Below are 21761 nucleotides of genomic sequence, written 5' to 3'. Positions count from 1 at the left end.
TGGGTCTCCTTCATCAAATCCGCCCACGTTATGATTACTTGTCAACGGTTGTTCAAGTTTGATAGATTCGCTTTTCAATAAAAAAATGAATCACTTAGAGCACGGAATTCTAGCTCATTTTATTTGTCGCCTTGTTCAAACACATCGTATTTCTAGCATTAGCAGAAAAAAAACAAGTTGAGAAGTCCAACAACTTCATAATCATTATTATAACAAGATCTTCAAGGATTACCCACCAAATGGCTAAAACCTCCTAAAAACTTCATGGTGAACGCGCCTATATGGGTTAACATACAAACACATATAGTCTAACAAATTATTCGGTAGCAACTCCTATTTTCAACTCTAGTTGCTTCACATAGTCATGTGATGACTTATGTAAATTAGCATGCCATTAAAGTTCGAACCAATTTTTTGTATGTATGGTCTTAGAATGTGATTCATAAAACTTTGGAAAGTAGCACGACCTCAAATCTATCTTTGAAAACCAAAAGTTGCCTTGTAATTAGTTTGTGAGTAAATTACTAAAATGGTCCTTATGGTTTAGTCAAAATTACACATTTGATTCCTTTTTTTTTTGCATTCATTTGTCCTTTTAGTTTGATCAAAACTGCATGTTTGGTCCTTAGCTTTATGTATGTGAGAAACGAAAAACGCAACAAAATCAAACCACAGAAACGATCCGAATGCAAAAAATAAATAAATAAATAAAAATTAGGGACCAAACGTATAATTTTGACCAAACCATAAGCACCATTTCAGTAATTTACTCTTAGTTTAACTAATCAGATAACTTTTCTTTTCTTCGCGGGGACGACTTGAGAAAAAAATTGATTGTAGTTGGATTGAATAAATCTGATTTTAGATGTTGGTTTTCCAAAATGGTACTTTTATATCCATATTTCCAAATTTCAAACACATATTCCACATACTATCTATGAAGCACATTGAATTGAAGTTAGTTACAAAAAAAGAATCGAATGTGTCCTATTTATACACATCAACTACGAAGGACCAATCTCAGATACATTCAAGACATTCGGTTGCAAAACCATATGCTTACAGTTGGTCAACCGGTTGCACCCACACGGACCACGGTTCGAACCGTGGTCCCCATCTTCACCAAACGAGGACCGTCTATGACCAACCCAATTCTCACTACTCCTACTACTTAGTCTCATATATGCAGAAGGAGAGCCATTCGACGTAAAGTAATACGACGAATGGTGCTCCTCTCTGCAATACGTATGAGACATATCTTTGTATCCACTGGGCCCAGGCCTAGGCCCGGTGGATCTTTCCTGTCCCATCTTTTGTTGTGATGAAGATGGGACAGTGGTCCAGTCTTCGATAGTTATCCCTTGCTTAGCAGCCAGCTTAAGCATTTGCTTCTCGTCTAACCCTAATCCCATCACTAGATTCCATAGGTTTCTTTGTGTTTCCCTTTGATTGTGAATCACTTGATCCCTCATTGCCATTTCGTATTGAAGCTCCGTATTAGTCATCCCCTACATTGACGTGGCACAATTTAGCTAACAAAGACTCTTATATTCTTATTTTAAATTTTTTAGAGTAAATTACATTTTTGGTCCCTCAATATAGCTGTTTTTTTGCAAATTTGATCCCAAAAGGTTCTCATGCAATTTTGGTCAAATATATTGTGATTTTACTTGGAATAAGGACAAAAAACCTCACATAAGAGCCAAAAATGTAAATTTCACTAAAGTATATATTACATTTATATTTTATTTTAAATTTTAGAGTAAATTACATTTTTGGTCCCTGAGAATAGCTGTTTTATGCAAATTTGGTCCCAAAAGGTTTTCTCATGCAATTTTGGTCCCAAATATAGTGATTTTACTTGGAAAAAGGACCAAAAACGTTAAAAAAAAACTCAAATAAGGACCAAAAATGTAATTTTCACTAAATTGTAGTGTTACATTTATACTTTATCTTAAATTATAGAGTAAATTACTTTTTTGGTCCCTAAGTATAGCTGCTTTTTTCCAAATTTGGTCCCTAAAGGTTCTCTTGCAATTTTGGTCCCAAATATATGGCGATTTTACTTGGATTAGGGACCAAAAACGTTACAAAAACCTCAAACAAGGACCAAAAATGTAACTTTCACTAAAAAAAAATTACCAAAAGTCGATATTGGCTGAGAATACGCAAGTAGGTTCTATTCGCATTGTTACTAATCGCTTCATCAATCATCTCCTGTAATTCACATCGCCTTTTCTCATTCGCTTCAATTTCCTACACAACATTTCAAACTCGTTACTCAAAAGTCAAAATTCAAAAGTCAAAAGTCAAAGTAAACCTTTTGGTAAATAACACCAGTCTCATCATTGTCACGAATATTATCAAGAACAAGTTGTCGCCTTAACATTAACGCCCGTACAACTGTTCCATCATTTTCAATCGCCTGTAAAACAAAAAATAATTCCAATTTAATTATTTTTAATAAATTTTAATGATAATAATTAATAATAAAAATAATAATAATAGTACCTGTTGTTTTGCGATTCCATCATCAAGATGTTGTAATTCAGTTCGATTTCTGAGATTGGTTTCTTCTAATTCAAATAAAGCTTTTTGTAAATTTATTCGTTCTTGGACATTTTCACTTGTTTCTTGGCTTAATATATTCAGCCATGATAATTCATCATCCACGTGTCTTTCAGTAGGTTTTGTGCTTAATTGTGATTCCTTTTCAGCTAATTGTGTCTTCAACTGACTAACCTCCGTCTGTGAAAAAAAATAAATACAAAACTTATAATATATTATACAAATGGTCCCTGTGGTATAGTGGAAATTACAACTTTAGTCCAACTTTGCATTTCATTACGTGGCATCATGGCCAATCCTTGTGGTTTCAATTTGTTGCAAGTTTGTTAAAATCAGGCATTAAATTTAATGACCATTTTGCCCTTTTTGTTGTTTTTATGATCTATGGGGTAAAACTTGTCATTTTTACAATGAATTAGCAGCCATTTTTTACGGTGTTAGTGATAGGGACCATTTCTGCAACAAACTGAACCACAGGGACCATTTCTGTAACTTACTTTAAGATTTATCAAAATAGCTTACCTGAAGACTGTCAATCATACGCTGATAATCCGATACATGTGTATCAACCGTGCCTATATTTTTCTGAAGAAAAAGAATATAATAAATAAAATCATTTATTTTTATATCATATTTATATTTAATCAAACGTATATATTTTTTTTACCTGAATATGGGTTTTAATTTCTTTAGCTCGATCAGCGTATTTTAGAGTATTAATAGTGTGATGATATTGATTATCTGCAGGTGATATAGTTGCAATCATGACTGTTTGAGAGTTTCCACTTAATCCAACTTTAAGAATCCGTGTCAATTTGCTAAAAAAAATGTCAATAAACACAAATGAATTAATACTTTAATAGAGTTATGATAAATTGGGTTAGTCTCATAAAAGACCTTATATTTTGTGTTTTTTCCGGATCAAACCTCATCTTTATTTTTTTTCATGAAAAAAGGCCTTATATTTTTTCGGAAAAAACCCTCGACTTTCTCTTTTATCCAAAAAAAAAAAAAAACCCTCAAACTTCTAAATGTTTCCAAATAAATCCTCAACTTTTTTAGTTTTTCCTGAAAAAAACCCTCACATTTTACAACTTTTTTTAGAGAAAAATGACTAAAAGGGGCAGATCAGAAAAAAAATGAAAACATGCAAGTTCTTTTTCATGAAAAGAATAAAGTTGTGGCTTAATCCAAAAAAAACACAAAATATAAGGTCTTTTATTAAATTAACCCCCGAAAACCCTCAACTTTTTTAGTTGTTTCCAAAAAAACCCTCAACTCTTTTAGTTGTTTCAGAAAAAACCCTCAGTTTTTAGTAGTTTCAGAAAAAACCCTCAACTTTTTAGATGTTTCCGAAAAAACCTCAACTTTTTAGTTGTTTCCAAAAAACACCCGCACATTTTACAAGTTTTTTTCTGAAAAAAAAATGACAAAGGGCCAAATTGAAAAAAATGAAAATGTCCAAGGTCTTTTTCATGAAAAAAAAATTAAAGTTTGAGGCTTAATCTAGAAACACACACACACACACACAAAATATAAGGTCTTTTACGAGATTAACCCTAATAAATTTGAAATTTTGAAATTTCATACCTGTTGCGATAAGGGACATATGCAAGACCTTTTTTCTGTTGTTTTCCCAAAGCATTTATACAATTTGCTAAAGCAAGAAGCGATCGGTTTATATTCGCACCATCTCTTAGTTTTTGTCCACCACTGTTTGTTTCAGAAGCTCGCTCACTGCAATTTGTTTTTTATATATATTTTTAGGTGTAAAACATTTTTTTTTTATATATAAAATTTTGGGAAGAAACAGAATCATATTTATTTTATTATACCTTCCAGCAAGATCCACAAGTGCAAGTTTACCACGTATGACTTGACTACGATATTTCTTTTTCTGCTTTCTAAGCACAGTTATTTCCAAAACTGCATGTGACCTATTTCAGAAAAACAAAAAGGGTATTTTAGTAATTACAAACAGAAAACATGAAAATAGATTATGAATAATTGAGAGTATAACTCACCGTGATGATGTTTCATTAGCATCTGTGCTGTCTGTTTTTCGCCTACTGTTTCCCATATTTAAAAGCTCAAGAATCCTGTCAGCTGAGTTGACCTAAAACAAAAAGAAAATATTTATATTAGGAGTAAATTACACGAATGGTCCCTATGGTTGGGGGTAATTTACATGTTTGGTCCCTAACTTATTTTTTTAACTCGGAAGGTCTTTACAGTTTGATTTTGTTGCGCACTTGGTCCCTGTCTTACCTACAAAGACTATTTTGCCCTTGATTTTTTAATTTGTTTAAATTAGGTGGGGTAGGTAAGGTAAGATAAGGTGAGGTGGAAGTGGGAGTGGGGTTGGGGGTGTGTTTATTTAAATAAATTAAAATTCAAGGGCAAAATAGTCGTTTTAGGTAAGACACAGACCAAGCACGCAACAAAAACAAACCGTAAAGACCTTCCGAGTTAAAAAAACAAGTTAGGGACCAAACATGTAAATTACCCCAAACCATAGGGACCATTCGTGTAATTTACTCTTATATCTATTAAATATTAATATTAATTAGGGTTAATCTCATAAAAAACCTTATATTTTGTGTTTTTTCCGGATTAAACCTCAAATTTATTTTTTGCCTACCTTGTTATTTTTTTTTTCATTTTTTCCGATCCGGCCCTTTTAGTCGTTTTTTTTCCAAAAAAATTGTAAAATGTGAGGGTTTTTACAAGAAAAACTAAAAAGTTGAGGGTTTGTTTGGAAGCAGATAGAAGGTTAGAGGGGTTCTTTCGGAATAAATGAAAAAATACAAGGTCTTTTTCATGCAAAAAATAAAGTTGAAGTTTAATCCTAAAAAAGAACACAAAATATAAGGTCTTTTATGAGATTAACCCTATTAATTAATATATTTTAATTTATATAAATTGGGAAAATGAAGTAAAGCCAAGAAAAAGATATTTAACCTTGATGCATCTAAGGCCAGCTACAATTATCCCTTGTTCTGGATCCTCTCTGAGTTCCAAATGACCAGATGATTTTTCAAGAAGATCATAGATTACCTGTTTTTTATTTTTAATTAAAAAAAATTATAATATAGTTTTGGAAAGAGATTAACATAATAACATGTTATTAATATTTAATATTACCTCATTGTAGACTTCAAGGTAGGAACAAGTAACTTCAAATTCATCAGAGCTCTTATCGTTTTTTATAAAATTGAATATTGTATGTAGACTGAGAACCATTAGGCCTGGATCACCTTCAGTTCCTACCATTGTATATGTTTTTCCACTGGAATTATAAAAGAATGTATAAAAAAAATGTTACACATTGTATAGAGTAGGATTTTTTTTTTCATTTATAATACTCAAATTTATTTATTTTACCTTCCAGTTGAACCATATGCAAACACAGTGGCATTTAGGCCATGAACTACTCCAGAGATTGTGGAAGATATACTTCTCTCATACACATCCTGCATATAGCACAACTTTTAAATTATACCTATTTTCATAACAAAGTGAAGACACATACATTGAATAAAATATCTTGAAGCCAATAAGAACATGTCCTTTACAGTTTACACTATTGACAAAGTGATAGAAACTTGAGAATATGGTGTTTTTCAAGTTTATACTGTTACAAGTTTATCAAGAGATCAAAAGTAGTAAAACTCAAAATCTCCAAACCACTTCTGATGCTTATAAAAGTAGGTATTTGTATTTCCATCAAGATGATGAATGTGAAATCGAATTGATGGGATTCTGGTTAAAACTTAAGAACAACTTAGGCACCACTTTTGGTAACATAGCAAATTAGCAATAAAAGCATATGAAGTTATGAACACGTAACCTATAAACTATCCACCACATACCGAATTTGTAGAATCTGGGGGAAATGCATGATCAAAAGCATATCTTCTCTCTTTTGTTCGATTCTGTATCCTATCTAGGTAGTCCTTTGACAAATCAGGATCCAAAATAACCACCTCCTGAGGAAACCATTACAACATAATTCAAAAAACATGATCACCAAAATGTAAAGCTTCTACTGAAGAATATTCTCTAAGAGAAGAGCAAAGAGACACCTTGTTGTTGTTCACTCGTACTATATCACGACCTCGCTCTTTCTCCGTTAATGGCCTACACTTTACAGCAACCTATAAACAACAGCTCTGTATAAGCTACAATTAACATAGAATCCGAAACTCCAATTTCAATGATCAAATATACTTACAGTGAGAGTTGTAGCTTTCTTAGTCGCTGGAGCTCTGATACTTGGCATATTTAATCAAAACATTTGTTCAACAATCACAAAACCCCAAATTTTTCAATAATTCACACCAATAAACCTCCGAAAAAACCCTAACAAATAGGAACTGCACGCTGAAGTATTCAAATTTCAAAATCAACTAAATCCTAACCAAATATTCCGTTTTTAAACTCAAATTTAGAAACTGGAAACCTAAACCCTAAAAATGGTATAAGTTTGGACCGAATTCACATTATTGTGAGCTTTAGAAGCAGCAAATGCGTTTCGTTTCACCTCAAGTGCGTGTATGTGTGCGCGAGAAAGTGGAGTAACGGAAACGATGATAAGGATTGAAATACGGCAAAGAAGGCGGTGTCGCCATTGAAGAGGAGGAGTACGGAGATGTGATGGACATTGAAGCGGTAATAAATAAAAATTGAAGGCGGAAGACGACGAAGGTGTTGGCTTCTGCTTCTAGATTAGCTGGACCAGCAGTTGTCAGGAAGTCATCCTGACCGTTGAATTTTATCAAAGTGTCAAAATTTCTTTGATTTCTTCCTTTAAAACAAAAGGTCTTTCTTGGATGTTTATGAAAAGTATTTTCCATTTAGGTGCAAGATATTATACATTTGTGCTCTTGTTTTGATTTATTTTTCGAAATACTTCCAAAATAATATTGTTGTTTAGAATATTGGGTAATGGCTAGTGGCTTAAAATTGTAATGTTTTATAATCATTTTGTCAATTGTCATTTGTCAATGATTATTAAAAAATTTGATTTATTATGTATACAATTGTTGATGACATGAGAAAGGGTGTGATTGAGTTGCCTTTTTGAGAGTTTGTAGTGTTTGCTAAAATTAGTCGGTGGCAACCTCTAGATTTTATTTATTATATAAGAATATAAGAATTTGATAAAAGTAATAGGAAACTTTTGAAATGTGTAAATTACATAATATGATAATTGTTAAGAAAAATATAAATATATTTTTTAGGGCAATTCTAGAAATTGATTAGATGAACTTTTATTTGTTATATGAATGTTCGAATCACATTTGAGTGTTTATGGAGATTGTTTGATAGTTGTTGATTGAATCAGATTAAACTGAGTCAGGGTTTGGTAGCGTTTGTGACTGCATAAAATCATGTTATTTGATTAAGCATCTTATTAGTTGTATTTACTATTGAAAACGATCATTTTACCCTTTTTGTTTTATTTTGTGCTAAATAAAATGTATTTGTTTGATAAGATTGATGGCTAAAATTGATGAATAGTTATACAAAAACGATTATAAAAACAAAATTGTTATGATTTGGGTTTATACCAATACTATAACCAGAAACATTTGTTACACATTTCATTCATATTGTGTTTGGTAGTATTTATCTAACACATTCAACAAAACCGGTATATAAAAAAAAAAATTAATATAAATCTTGGATTTTATTTTATTTTTATGTACTTATTGTAAGAAATTTTGACACCATCGTACTCCTAGACTTCTACTTTTCTAGTCTCGGATGAAATTATGATCTCCTGAAAAGAATCCATATGAGTGATGATTGCAAATATATAATAATTGTAAACAACAAAATATGGAGAAAATTACATACTTTTTAACTATGTGTTTCTTGAAAAGATAAATTTTGATGTAATCAAACGCGCTCGTTACAACAACAATCTCACCTCACAAAGTTTAGTGAATTCCCCAATATACCACATACAATGCAAGTATTGGGCCCTGCCCTGAGTAATGGACCTCGTCCAGTATAATGGGCCCCGTCCTAAGTAATTTACCATGTCTAGTATAATGGACCCCGCGTTGAGTAATGGACATCGTCTAGTGTAATGGGCCCCACCTTTAGTGACAGACCCCAATGGACTCGACGAGTTTACTGTCCAGAATGTAGAAAATTCGATTTTTTGCTTTGAAAACCAATAAAACATCAAGTATAGTGGAAAACAATCCTAGGCTTTGATACCACTGAAGGGTTTTGAGCATTCTAACACTCCTATGGTGTATATGCAACCTTAGATGCTTTGGATCTATGTTTTCTCTAATATACATGCAAACTTTGTTGTTCCAAAGCATCTTCCTAACTAGCATACAAATGACATAATCAACATAAAAGAGAATTATAGAATTACCTCTCTGTTGTAGCTTGTAGAACTTCTTGAGTTTGGTCTTTAAGAACTTACTGCCCCAAGTGTTGCACCTCAGATGGAATCACAACATACCTAGAACAAAGGAGACTTTTCAAAGAGTATCCTAACACCAAAATTGGCTCAATGATCTCCAAGATCACTAGTGTGTGTAGTAGCCAATTTTGGATACTAAGGGGCTTCTTATATAGTGTGGCAAGATTAGGGTTACACCATGTAAACCCTAATGTGCATGACCTTCCATATTCCTTAGGCTCCATGGGTTTAAACCTCCATGGGTTGTCACATAGGTTTAGCCCAACCTAAAGAATCATGGATCATTAGCCCACACCATAAGAATGAGTGAGTTACCAAATCAATCCCCATAGATTTAATTAATCTCTTTTGATCACAAAATTAATTCCAAATTAATACTAATTAAATGATATGATTTCATATTAATATATCAGAACTTATAATATATTAACAAATCATAAATAACCTTTTCTCAAAAGTCCATCCTATCAAACTGTCCTAGTGATATGCAACCCAAATGGACCACATTACTTCCGGGTCAAGTACACACCAATTATAATTATGAGCTTAGACACCTTACCCAAAAGTCTCCCACTTGGATAAGTCTAATAACTATTATTGCTAGTACGACTCCACAACCCGACTAGCGATCGTAGCTCTTAAAAGCCGTTGTCAAACTCTGACCTAGTCAATGATGTGTCCATTAGATAAGGGATCATATATTCCTACATTCTAGATATCATATGGACTAAGACATGGATTATAATCATTCTCTCTGTCCATTTGTTGTTTCCCGATTTCCGATTTATGATGATCGACTCATTGAACAAATCAAATCATTATAGGCTTGGCCAGGCACTTAGGTTTGTTATCACTAAATCATCGAGGGGACCACATATATTGCTTTTATCCACATGGGGTAAAAGGAACGGATAACTTTGACCCAAATGCTCGCTTATACTTACTCATAAAATGACACACAACGATATGTTTTATAACACCAGGTTACTGGTGCGTGTACATATGTCAATATGAAACCGACTTGCAACTACAACTCACACGTCTTGGTTTCAAAAATATAAGATATTATCGTCTCACAATCACTCGTGATAAAATCCATGAAGTGATTCAATAAGCGTGGGTTGAATCCAATACTCGAATCTTATTCCAGGAGCACTCATGAACATTGTAGCAAACTTGCGATATGTCTAAAACACCTCTACAAACCCGTTCATGACAGTCTTACCTCAATACCTACTTCCAAAGTATGATCAACTATGGATGGTTTGAATAACCTAGTTATTCGGGAAGTCAAAACCTGCAAAGTGAAACACAAGAATAATACTAATCCTAGAGGTCCCCAAAACTTTTGAGTCCCATATTGATTACTCGTTATTCATTGTATAATTTTCCGAATAATCAACTTAATACTTGAATTAAAACATTAGTTGTCCCATGCTCCAATCATGCACACTATGTTTGTCTATGTTCATTACTTTGTGAAATAGATCAATTGACAACATTTCAATGATGCTCATTTCACAATTCCAAATCCTTATTGCAAGTGTAAGAATTCCAAATTCTTGTCACTAATAGAAAGTGTTAGATTCTAAACTATCATGCAATGAATCTTTTGTAATGTCTAGGTACCAAAAGTCACAGTGAATTGACCAACGATATTACAAAACTTTCCACTTGAGATTGATAACAAAACAATTCCAAGGAAGCGAAGTCTCAAATTCAAAGTACATTCCTTTGAACATCCTTCTTGCATAAAAGTTTCTAAGTTTCTCATATATTATTAATCTCCAACTATAGAAACATTCCATATCTTGTCATACGACAACTCACTATTAATAGAATTATGTCTATTATGTTAATATGTTCCATTCATTATTATACTTCCAACTGTCATTAAGCAACCAATCATTGGCGAACCTTAGATTGTACTTAACAGTTGTTTAACCAATTTAGTCATATATGGTTCTATTCCTTTTTCCCTTTAATGCCTTGGGTATTTGGAAAATTAGAACACGAGAATATTATAGCATATGCAATCAATCCTATACCCGAAGCATATGTGACACAATTCATAATGTCTAACATAAAGACATGATACTTGATCAGTCTTTTGATATAATATTTTTATTTGCCATGTTCTCACAATTCGAACTGTGAAGAGGGATGTCGTAATCATAATCGAATTTGAGAACACAATTAACATATCCATGTATAGAATTTCCTTATGTTGAACCATTCCAACATGACATTCATACATATCTGACTAAATTTGATTAAAAAATCTCAATCTAAGCTTTTAGAATTGAAATGAAGTATAAATTTCTCTCCCTTAATTATAGCAAAACAATTGTTCAAACCCTGCATCTTTGCAAATTGAAACTTTTTTTTTCTATAATTAACATTGCTAACTCGCAACACTTATAATAATTATGCTTCCACTAGCATAATAATTATTATCTTACTAGAATAACACTTATGCTCCCACTAGCTTTGACATGTACCTAGAAATCAGCTGGACTTCTAGAAATTAATACTTATTGACTTTCATTCCAAAGTTCAGATTTCTGATATGAGATGGTTTCATAAGACCTTATCTAGACTTCTCAAACTCGTACACCTTTCCTTAGATAGCTCACATGTGTGTCTAAACAATTTTAGAACTTACAACAATAAGTCTCAAATGTTTAGACCTTTTCCATTTCTCACAATTCGAACTATGAAGAGGGATGTCGTAATCATAATCGAATTTGAGAATGCAAATATCACAACTACTATCTCCTTAAAATCTACTTAGTGAAAGCATTTCATCACAATCATTTTCATGAATTGGAGAGAAATCTTATGACACTTATATTTTATAGTGTATGTGTTCCTATACATTTGAATTCGTCATAACCATAATCACAAGATATAGTTAGTGACAAATCCAAACTCATATGGACTGAACTTGTTCAATCTTAATTTATTGCTACTTGGCAACGCATGGGTCTACCATTGCTTCCAAGTTGTTATGCAAACGATTGAGAACTCATAGAACTCACATGCATATCCAACTTTAACTGGAATGGGCACAGAAACAAGAATATGTCAACACGATAGGTTACAAACCTCAAGTCGTGTGATAGTGATTAACAACAGGTTTATTCTTGATTAGTTCTTGAAACTTGTCAAGATCTTTAAGACTCCCACTGACCTCTTAATATATAAGATTCTCTTGTCATGAACCATTCCTTGACAAACAAATATCCAAGAGTTAGTGTGGATTCTTATCAAGATAAACACTTCACACAATCGGTGTTAGTTGGTATTTATCCTTACCAAGACATCGCAACTTACTAATTTCAAATGTACAAGAGTAAGAAACATTTTACTCTACATTTGATGAGTGTTTTAAACATTCCTTAATATTATGTCACTCAAGGCACAATCGTGGAGTATGACTCTAAGACTCGATTTGGAACGAAGTATGATTCACTTTTTTGATTTAACCATTCCAAGAATTCACGATTCCTTTTCTTAGACATACAAATGCACTAAGATATCCTTAGATGATCAATTGTGAAATGGTTTTCGATAATCATTAAGATTATCATAAAACACGATACTAAGGTACTCTCTCATCTTTTCAGATTGGAGAAACTTTTATCTTTCTGCCTAATTTGATTCTTCTTATTCGTTCTGCCATACATTGAAACTTTTCCAATGTTCAGAATTATACTTAAACTTGCAAGAATAATCATATTTACCAAACTTTAGTAAATCATGACGAATAGTCTTATCGTTCTTTGAGGTGGACCTAACCAACACACACCAGTGTACCTGATCCCCTAGTCCTTCACTTGACTCACATCTATATATATATATATATATATATATATATATATATATATATATATATATATATATGTGTACAAGGAATTAGTCTTAATTTACCAAAGATGAAGGCTCTTATTCATCATACACTACAAGTTTCATGATTCCAAGTTTCTATCCAACTGAAACTTGGGTGATGAGAATCTTTCCTTATTTGGCAAATTTTGACACTACCACAAACGAAAGAATCAAATTCAGATTTCTAACATAGAAACATACAAACATCAATTTTCACAAATGTCATTGCAAAGAGATATAAAAAATAAAAACAAAATTTTATTTATTTATAAAATGCGGAAAAACTTTTCCTTACAATGCAACTACAAATGAAAACTATTTTATTACAAATTTCTAAGCAATCTATCATAACTCTTACGCAGCAGCTCAAAAATCCGATCATCGAACCATGCGATTGAAATCCATCTTCACGATTAGATTCAACATACTCTTCCTTTAAGCTTCATTCCTTTTGCATGATCCTACAAAACATCAAAATGCAAAATTGTCACATCATGTATTAAGAATCAAAAATTAGGAACTTAATAGAGTTAGATAGTGGACTTACCTGAAGCAAAATCATACAATCTGACTAAAGTTCTCGGGTAGTCAGGGTAGCTTTGATTCCAATGTCTCTTTCCTTGGCAATAGAAACAAACAGGCTTATTGGGAGTGACATATAAAACAATCTCAAATTTGGCCTTTCCGTTACGATCAAAACTTTTGATCATGGCCAATTCCTTTCCTTTAGGATAAGGAATCATTTATGGGATATCCATGTCATTACCCATATCAGCTTGAGATGTAGATCTTCTAGTCAAATTTGCTTGACCATTGTGCCAAATCATTGTCGATTCAGCAACAATTAGCAAATAAGTAAGATCAATAAGGGTCATGTCGTGATCCGTCACATAGTAGTCTTTAACAAACTCACTATATGACTCGGGAAGTAACCCCCAGTCAATAGCCAACTTCCTTAGGAACATGACACCTAACATTCTCAGTCTGTCAATATGTGACTTCATCTCCAAGACATGAGTACACATAGGTCTTCCATCTTGATGTTTCATTGCAAGTAAGGCTTGAGTGACCTTGAACTTTTCAAGTCTTTGAACTTGTAGGTTAGGGAGAATAACTGGAGGAGGTGGATGAAGTGAAGCATGATACTATGGAACATCATCTTCATGAGGAAAGCTTATTCCAAGAGATTTAAGAAGACCATAGTTGTATGAACTAGACATCTACAATGGGAGAAATTCAAGTTAGTTGATTTTCGTCCTTAATATAACACCCAACATGAAATATTAAGGTTATGACCCAACACAATATTTTACAATTCGGAAGACGGATGCTGTAATTCGAATGAAAAATATTTGAAGGTAGGTAAATGACGATTTACCAATTTCCACCACGAAATAAGAAAAAGAATTTTAGGTTTTAAGTGAATTAAAACTCCTAGATCCTTTGAGATTCATTGAACTTTTCAATGACATGTTTAAATCTCGATTGTGTCCCTTAAATTTGTGACTGGGATGCCGATGATCACAAAAAAGGTGTGAATAACCATGCAAATTAGCTTGGTACACTAACATTACAACCACCTAATCAATGTGCTGGTTAACAACACACGCTCCTTTGATCTATGATTAACATCAAGCAACCCTTTGCCACACACTGTCAGTCCCAGATTAGTGTGTCGGTTAACCACACACGCTCCACTAACGACTTAACAAGGTGCAAAGTGCAATTTCATGGGTTAGCATCAAATTCACATTTTCCCAAGCAACTAAGATTAGGAATTTATAAGTGTTTAGTTACTTAGTATTTCATTATAGCTTTAATGAGAAATTAAATGTCCTGTCAAACCCGTTCGGCTAACGACCCTCCACCAGTCAATGAAGCGGTAGGTGAGAGTGGACACCCATTGGACTGCCATTTTATAGGTAGTAACCTTATACCCCCCCCCCCCCATTTATAGATCGGCTTCGTGAATGAGGCCTACTAATGATAAAACTAATTTACTCTTACACACACACACACACACACACACACACACATATATATATATATAGCCTATAATATTATAATAGTATAAGGGTTGAATTTTAAACTTTTAAAATTCTAGGGTTTGGAACTAAATGTTTCAAAGTGAGACTTTGCATTTATAAATTCCAAAACTTGGGGGCAAGTTTTGAAGTATTCAAAAAATTTTGGTTTCCATAACTTATGAGTTTAATATAGGTTTTATGAAAAGACTTTTAACATTCCATAGCTTGAGGACAAGTTATGGAGTTCATAAAACATTTATGTAAAAGACTCTTCAAGTTCCATAACTTGAGGACAAGTTATGGAAGACTTAAAACCATTTAATATGACATTTAAAAATGAGACCTTTTATTTTCCATAACTTGAGGACAAGTTATGGATATCACCAAAAACAATTAGATCAAAAATTCCAACTAACAAAATCAAACAATTTGCCTATGATCTAATTAAACTCATAAATTAAGATAATTCGTATCAAACAAATTTCAAGAAATTAGCCTAATCATATAAACTAATACAAATCATGAAACTTTGACAATTATCTTTTATTTGGATGAGAATGATCATTACCATATCAACAAAATCAGATTTTATGAACTAAAACATTTTGTGGTAATGATTCTAATCCAAAACAGGCCAAAAAAAAACTCTAAAATCTGCCCACTGGAGCACCAACTCGGCGAGTACATGAACTAGACTCGTGGAGTTGGACTTTTCTGAGTGGACTCGGTGAGTCCCCCCGTGGACTCAGGGAGTTCACTGTCAGAATGCAGAAAATTCAATTTTTTGCTTTGAAAACCAATAAAATATTAAGTATAGTGGAAAACAATCCTAGGCTCTGATACCACTGAAGGGTTTTGATCATTTTAACACTCCTATGGTGTACATGCAACCCTAGATGATTTGGATCTATGGTTTCTCTAATATACATGCAAACTTTGTTTTTCCAAAAAATCATCCTAACTAGCATACAAATGACATAATCAACATAAAAGAGAATTATAGAATTACCTCTTTGTTGTAGTTTGTAGAACTTCTTGAGTTTGGCTTTTAAGAACTTAGTGCCCCAAGTGTTGCACCTCAAATGGAATGACAACACACCTAGAAAAAATGAGACTTTTCAAAGAGTATCTTAAAACCAAAATCGGCTCAATGATCTCCAAGATCACTAGTGTGTGTAGTAGCCAATTTTGGGTGCTAAGGGGATTCTTATATAGTGTGGCAAGATTAGGGTTACACCATGTAAACCCTAATGTGCATGACCTTCCATATTCCTTAGGCTCCATGGATCATCCATGGTTTGTTACATGGGTTTAGCCCAACCTAAAGAATCATGTATCATTGGCCTACACCATAAGAATGAATGATTTACCAAATCAATCCTCATATATTTAATTAATCTCTTTTTATCACAAAATTAATTCCAAATTAATTCTTGATCAATACTAATTAAATCATATTATTTAATATTAATATATTAGAACTTATAATATATTAAGAAATCATAATTAACCTCTTCTCAAAAGTCAATCCTATCAAACTGTCTTGGTGATATGCAACCCAAATGGACCATGCTACTCTCAGGTCAAGTACATACCAATTATAGTTATGGGTTTTGACACCTAATCCAACAGGAATACCCCAGGCCACTCAACCATCGGGTTCGAATGCCAATATACTACGGGTCCAATCATCCTCGGGATGGAATAACCCAGGCCCTCAACCATCTGGTAGGAATACCAACGTACTATGGGTCCAATCATCCACGGGATGGAATACCCTAGGCCCTCAACCATCGGGTTGGAATGCCTCGACCTGTTGGCTTACGCACAAATTAGTGAAACCTCAACTACCAATAAATCATGTGCACATATAACAGATAATCATATAATAGTCTACATCCAGTCATACAGATCTGCAGATCACTAAGCATAGCAACAACATATCTACTAGGATAACGATCTAACAGATCATAACAATATAACAGCATGCATAATATGATATCAATCCAATGGTCCAACATTGGAGCCTTCGACCCGCAAGTACAGTGAGGACAACTCACCTCACTAGAAAAATGCAGAACTGATAAGTTTTGACTCCAAATCTCAACTCCTAGATCAATTCCTTTAACCATAATGACCAAGACCCATCAAAATCCCAAAATTCCCAAAATACCCTCAAAAGTCCAACTTGGTCAACCATGGTCAAAGTCGAAGTCAACAGTCAAGGTTAACAATTCATGTTGACCCAAATCGTCGAGTGCACCTCTTGGACTCTTCAAGTTCCACAGAACTCAAAAAGTTGGGGAAAACCCTAGCCAACTCACCAAGTTGGCTGGACAACTCACCGAGTTTTCCCCAACTTAACACATACATATTATTCTTCGATTCAGAGACTCTAAGGCTCATATCTAAATTCCAAATGTGTCTAAAAGGATAAAGTTTCGAACTTTATCCTTTTGGGACTACTCCAAATGCTCAAAAACCCTTTTACCAGGCTTGAAAACTTAAAAGCTTAACCACTAAGCACAAAATCCTTGAGATCTAGAACCCAACTTTTCCAAAAGAGATTATAGCCTCAAAAACGTCCCAAAGGTGGGTGCTTTATAGACATGCATGCCCAATGCATGTCTTGAACCAAAAATGAGTCAAAAACAGGAAATATGACTTAAACTCCATGCATGATATCAAAACTTGGCAAAGGACCAGATCTAACCCACTCTAAAGTCACCTTGACCTGGAGATTCATAAAGTTGCAAACTTTATGAAGTCTATCCATTGCAACATCTAAGAATAAGGAGAAAGAGGGACTAAACTCAAGATCTAGCTTCATAGATAGATAAAAATCATATCTTGAACGCTTACAATGGTCCAAAAGAGTGTGAAACTGAAGATAAGGGCTTTGCTTGCTAAATCCTTGCCTCATTCTCTCAAACTCTTCCTTCTTTTGCTCCAAAATGTCATACTAACTCACAATATGAGATGGGATGAAGATTAGGGTTCACAAGGCCGATATTAGGGTTCGAAGGCTTATAAAAGATCAGCCTCAAGGACTTAAGGAGGTTATAAAGGGTGCAAACCCTAAAATTTAGGGTTTTTCATTCAGCCGCCAACTCGTCGAGTTTTCCTCTCCAACTTATCGAGTTGGTCCAAAAAGATGCACGACCCAAAATCCTTCAACACATCGAGTTGAGGCCATCAACTCAATGAGTTCCAAGGGAAATTTGTCTATGAATAAAAAATTTCATACCTGGGAATTTCGATGTTACAAGTATACTACCACGATAATCCATTTGCATACCGATCAATCTTGGTCAGTTCATCCAGAACAAGTCGCAGGGCAAACTCCCTTTTGTCAGTGAAAGCATTGGTTTGCTCGTCCACTGACATACTTCCTTTTGACAAATCCAAGAATTAATTCTCTAATTCCAGCATCTTCTCAGCTGAACAAAACTTCCTCTTGAAATGGGTCAAGAATTCGTCCCATGTCAGATGTAGTGGTTTGTTGGGGCTCAAAATCTTCCCTCATGTGTTCCACCAACAGAGTGTTGAACCTTTGAACTGTCTCACATCATAGGTGGTTTGCAGCTTCCCCGTGCAACCACATGTTATAAACGCCATCTCCATTTCCGAGATCCAATCCATTACTCCTACGGGATCTTCCCTCCCGTTAAATGATGACAACTTTCAGTTTGTGAAGTCCTTATACTTGCAATAGCCTCTCGGTTCATCATCTCTTTGAATCTCTGGTCCTTGATGACTTTCTGAGTCATCATTTTCTTCATGGACCGTCTCTGGATGAGAAGGAATCATTCCGTTGTTGACTTGTTCAAAAACCACCAACTCATTGATCACAAGCGCTCCTCTTCTAGCAGTAGCTAGTTCTTGATTCAATAGCTCCCTAAACTCACGTTGCTACTAATCGAGCATTTCTTGTATCATTTCCCGAACATCATTCATCAAGATTTGAACAACAACTGCTCCGACGGTATGAGGTGTTGGACCTTCTTCGTTATTTACGACTCTTCCGCTTTTAGTGATTGTCATGACATTCTATAGTCTTAGAGCTGAGAAGATTTAGGATAGAGATATACTAGTTTACTATATATATATATATATATATATATATACTTATATATATATGTGTATATATATATATATATATATATATATATATATATAAACTAATTACCATTTAAGGTATCTTCCTATATTATGCTAGAGCTAGAGTCTAAGGCAACTAAGACATATATCCTAAAGTAATCTATCACACACCTCACCGATCATACTTAGCTTCTAATTTTAAGTCTAGAATTTTCCTAAATTCCTAGTTCGCTTAAACTAATGTTCTGATAACAACTGTGATATTTTTTCAGAACCAATTAAAAAAACATTCTTTACGCTTTATAAGTTGAGATATGGAATTCCCCAGTCAAACAAAACATTTTGAGACAACAAAAGTTATTTCATTTTATTAAAAACCTCAAGGATGTCATCGTTTATATCCAAAGATACATTACAACGAAAATACTAAAAGGTCCTGAAACTACTTATTACAGATGTATCTCTTTATTCCACTCAACATCCTAACTAGACTATTGCAGCCTTGGTTCCACTACCTGTGATGCATAAAAATGTGTGGGTTGGGTTTGGGAAAAACCTGGTGAGATACGTAGGGTTTTCAAGCCTTAATAATCTAATGATAATAATCAATATCATTCCTGCAACCAATGATTTCAATATATATATATATATATATATATATATATATATATATATATATATATATATATATATAATCTTGACCTAAGACCAATTACCCAACCCAACCACTCCTCACATATCCTAAAGGAATGATTATCTGGAGGAATCACCCAACACGATGAATCGTTGAGCAACTATTTGACTACACATGTAGGGGTGTCCTTGGCTAGTTTAAGTCATATAAGGCAACCAATGTTCAGAGATTTGATAAGTATGGTATCCTATTTTATCTACGTCCATGGATTATAATTCCATTCTAGCGACGTAACTCACTAGACTGCCTAGAATAGTCAAGTATTGTCATCTACTTAGGTCGACGACCTAAACATACCTACCAATTGTCTGGTCTGGACCCACAATTTCTGGTCATCCAAGAAAGAGGATAAATAATCCGCTCTGATCTCACACACCCTACCCCAGTTATGATACCTAATTGATATCTAACTTAATTTCAACTAAGTGTCATTTAAAAATCTTATTCTTAACCTAAGGCAAGACTTATAACTACATGCAATCGATTCCCAAAAAAGTTTCTAATTTAATAGTATTAGCTTAATTATACAATAGCATGTAGCACAGATAATACAGGACAACATTTAATGTCTAATGTAAATAATACTTTTATTTTAGATTATGATATGGATAGAAACTACGCACTCACCTGACAAAAGTGTCTGGTGATTGGTGAATCGGGCATTGCTTCGCCTTACACCCTTTTCCAAAAGACCTAGATGTACATAACGCTAAGTCTTAGTCTATTATCCTAAGGGTTTAGATTCATCAATAATCCCAAAGCCTACCTAAAGATCTGAATAAGAAATAACTAGGCAGGATCATATCGGAGATAGAGTCTGTTTGGTATACAAAGTTTAGTGTTTGGAAATCCCACTTTGAACACCTCACTAAATCCAGCCTAAGCATTATTCCCTAAAGTAGATCAAGCAACATAACAATTTGGAATCATTGATAAATCTTACTCATAAGTTCCTAGTAACGACTTATAACTACGATTATAAATTACACGGAAGCAGAGTAAGTGTAGCTCACTTACAGAGTACTATAGACGAGAACCAAGATCTACGTAGATAGAATACTGACTCGAGATGTCCTACTTGAAGGCCACTACTCATATGAGTACTCAAGGGCATCCTAAGGCTTCACCATAGGTTATAATGAAGGAAAAATGGGGATAAGTATGAAAAATTTCAGAGCAAAATTCGAATGGAAGGTGTGAGAACAGAGGAATAAGTAAGCTGCTATTTATTGGCTGAGTTTCTAGGGATGCACGTCCTGCAACTTGGTGGTGCACCACACACAAGGTTGCGTGGCTCCTCAGGCCTGCTGATATGTGGTCGGATCTGGGTGGGTTGGCGTGGCAGCTTCGAGAACCATCTGAGTGTCGCGCATACAAGTGTCGATTTTCAGATTTTCAAAATTGTGTATCTTCTTCATACAAACTCCGTTTCTGATGTTCTTTATATTCCCGAAAATCTCTCGACGAGATCTACAGCTTTTGTTTAGACTCTGTCGACTAATTTAACTTTTTATTTTTCACATATGCTTAGATTGTTAAATCCCGTATAAAAAGCATAACTCTCTCATCTGGTGTGCGTTTTTACAGACATTTTATCTTTGGACTCCTATTAACGAGATCTTCAAATATTTTTTAGAGTATTTTGGCTAAAAGTCAACAAATCTAAAATCCGATTTTTGAGCAAAATACTGTTATGCCAAATATTAGAAAAATCATAACTTCCTCTCACAAAGTCAGATTTAGACACTTTCTATATGCACATTCTCGGTTTAACGACTACTACAACTTCCGTTTAGCTCACTAAGGATAAAAGTAATTTATCAAAAATCTTTTTTACGAAATGCAGAGTCGTGCCGATTTAATCGTAAAACTTTGAATAATCATAAGTTCTTTGTATGAAGCCAGATTCTAATGTTGCTTATATCTCTAGAATTCTTATGACGTATACTACAACTAGGTTAAGGTTATTTGTCCTAATAAATCTTGTATCTTCGATACACATTTTAATTTAATTTAATTTATTATTAAATAC

At 33.8% G+C, this 21761-nt stretch overlaps 1 protein-coding gene across 1 annotated transcript; it reads right to left on the bottom strand.

Moving 5' to 3' along the window:
- Window positions 1-922: 922 nt before the first annotated feature.
- On the bottom strand, window positions 923-7266 carry LOC145043812 (P-loop containing nucleoside triphosphate hydrolases superfamily protein). Its single transcript, XM_078992571.1, has 15 exons — window positions 6803-7266; window positions 6654-6725; window positions 6441-6557; window positions 5953-6041; window positions 5713-5857; window positions 5530-5625; window positions 4593-4684; window positions 4404-4505; window positions 4159-4305; window positions 3236-3386; window positions 3091-3153; window positions 2512-2748; window positions 2321-2425; window positions 2143-2256; window positions 923-1508 (listed from the first exon to the last, which is right to left on the bottom strand). Exons 1-15 carry the CDS (start codon window positions 6848-6850, stop codon window positions 1005-1007), a joined length of 2082 nt encoding a protein of 693 aa, XP_078848697.1. The 5' UTR covers window positions 6851-7266; the 3' UTR covers window positions 923-1004.
- Window positions 7267-21761: the final 14495 nt, after the last annotated feature.

The sequence above is a fragment of the Lactuca saligna genome, chromosome 4 (genome assembly GCF_052625555.1).
Source record: "Lactuca saligna cultivar CGN05327 chromosome 4, ASM5262555v1, whole genome shotgun sequence".
NCBI classification, from domain to species: Eukaryota; Viridiplantae; Streptophyta; class Magnoliopsida; order Asterales; family Asteraceae; genus Lactuca; species Lactuca saligna.
Note: the sequence above shows the minus strand (reverse complement) of the source record. Positions and strands in the feature narration are given on the sequence as shown.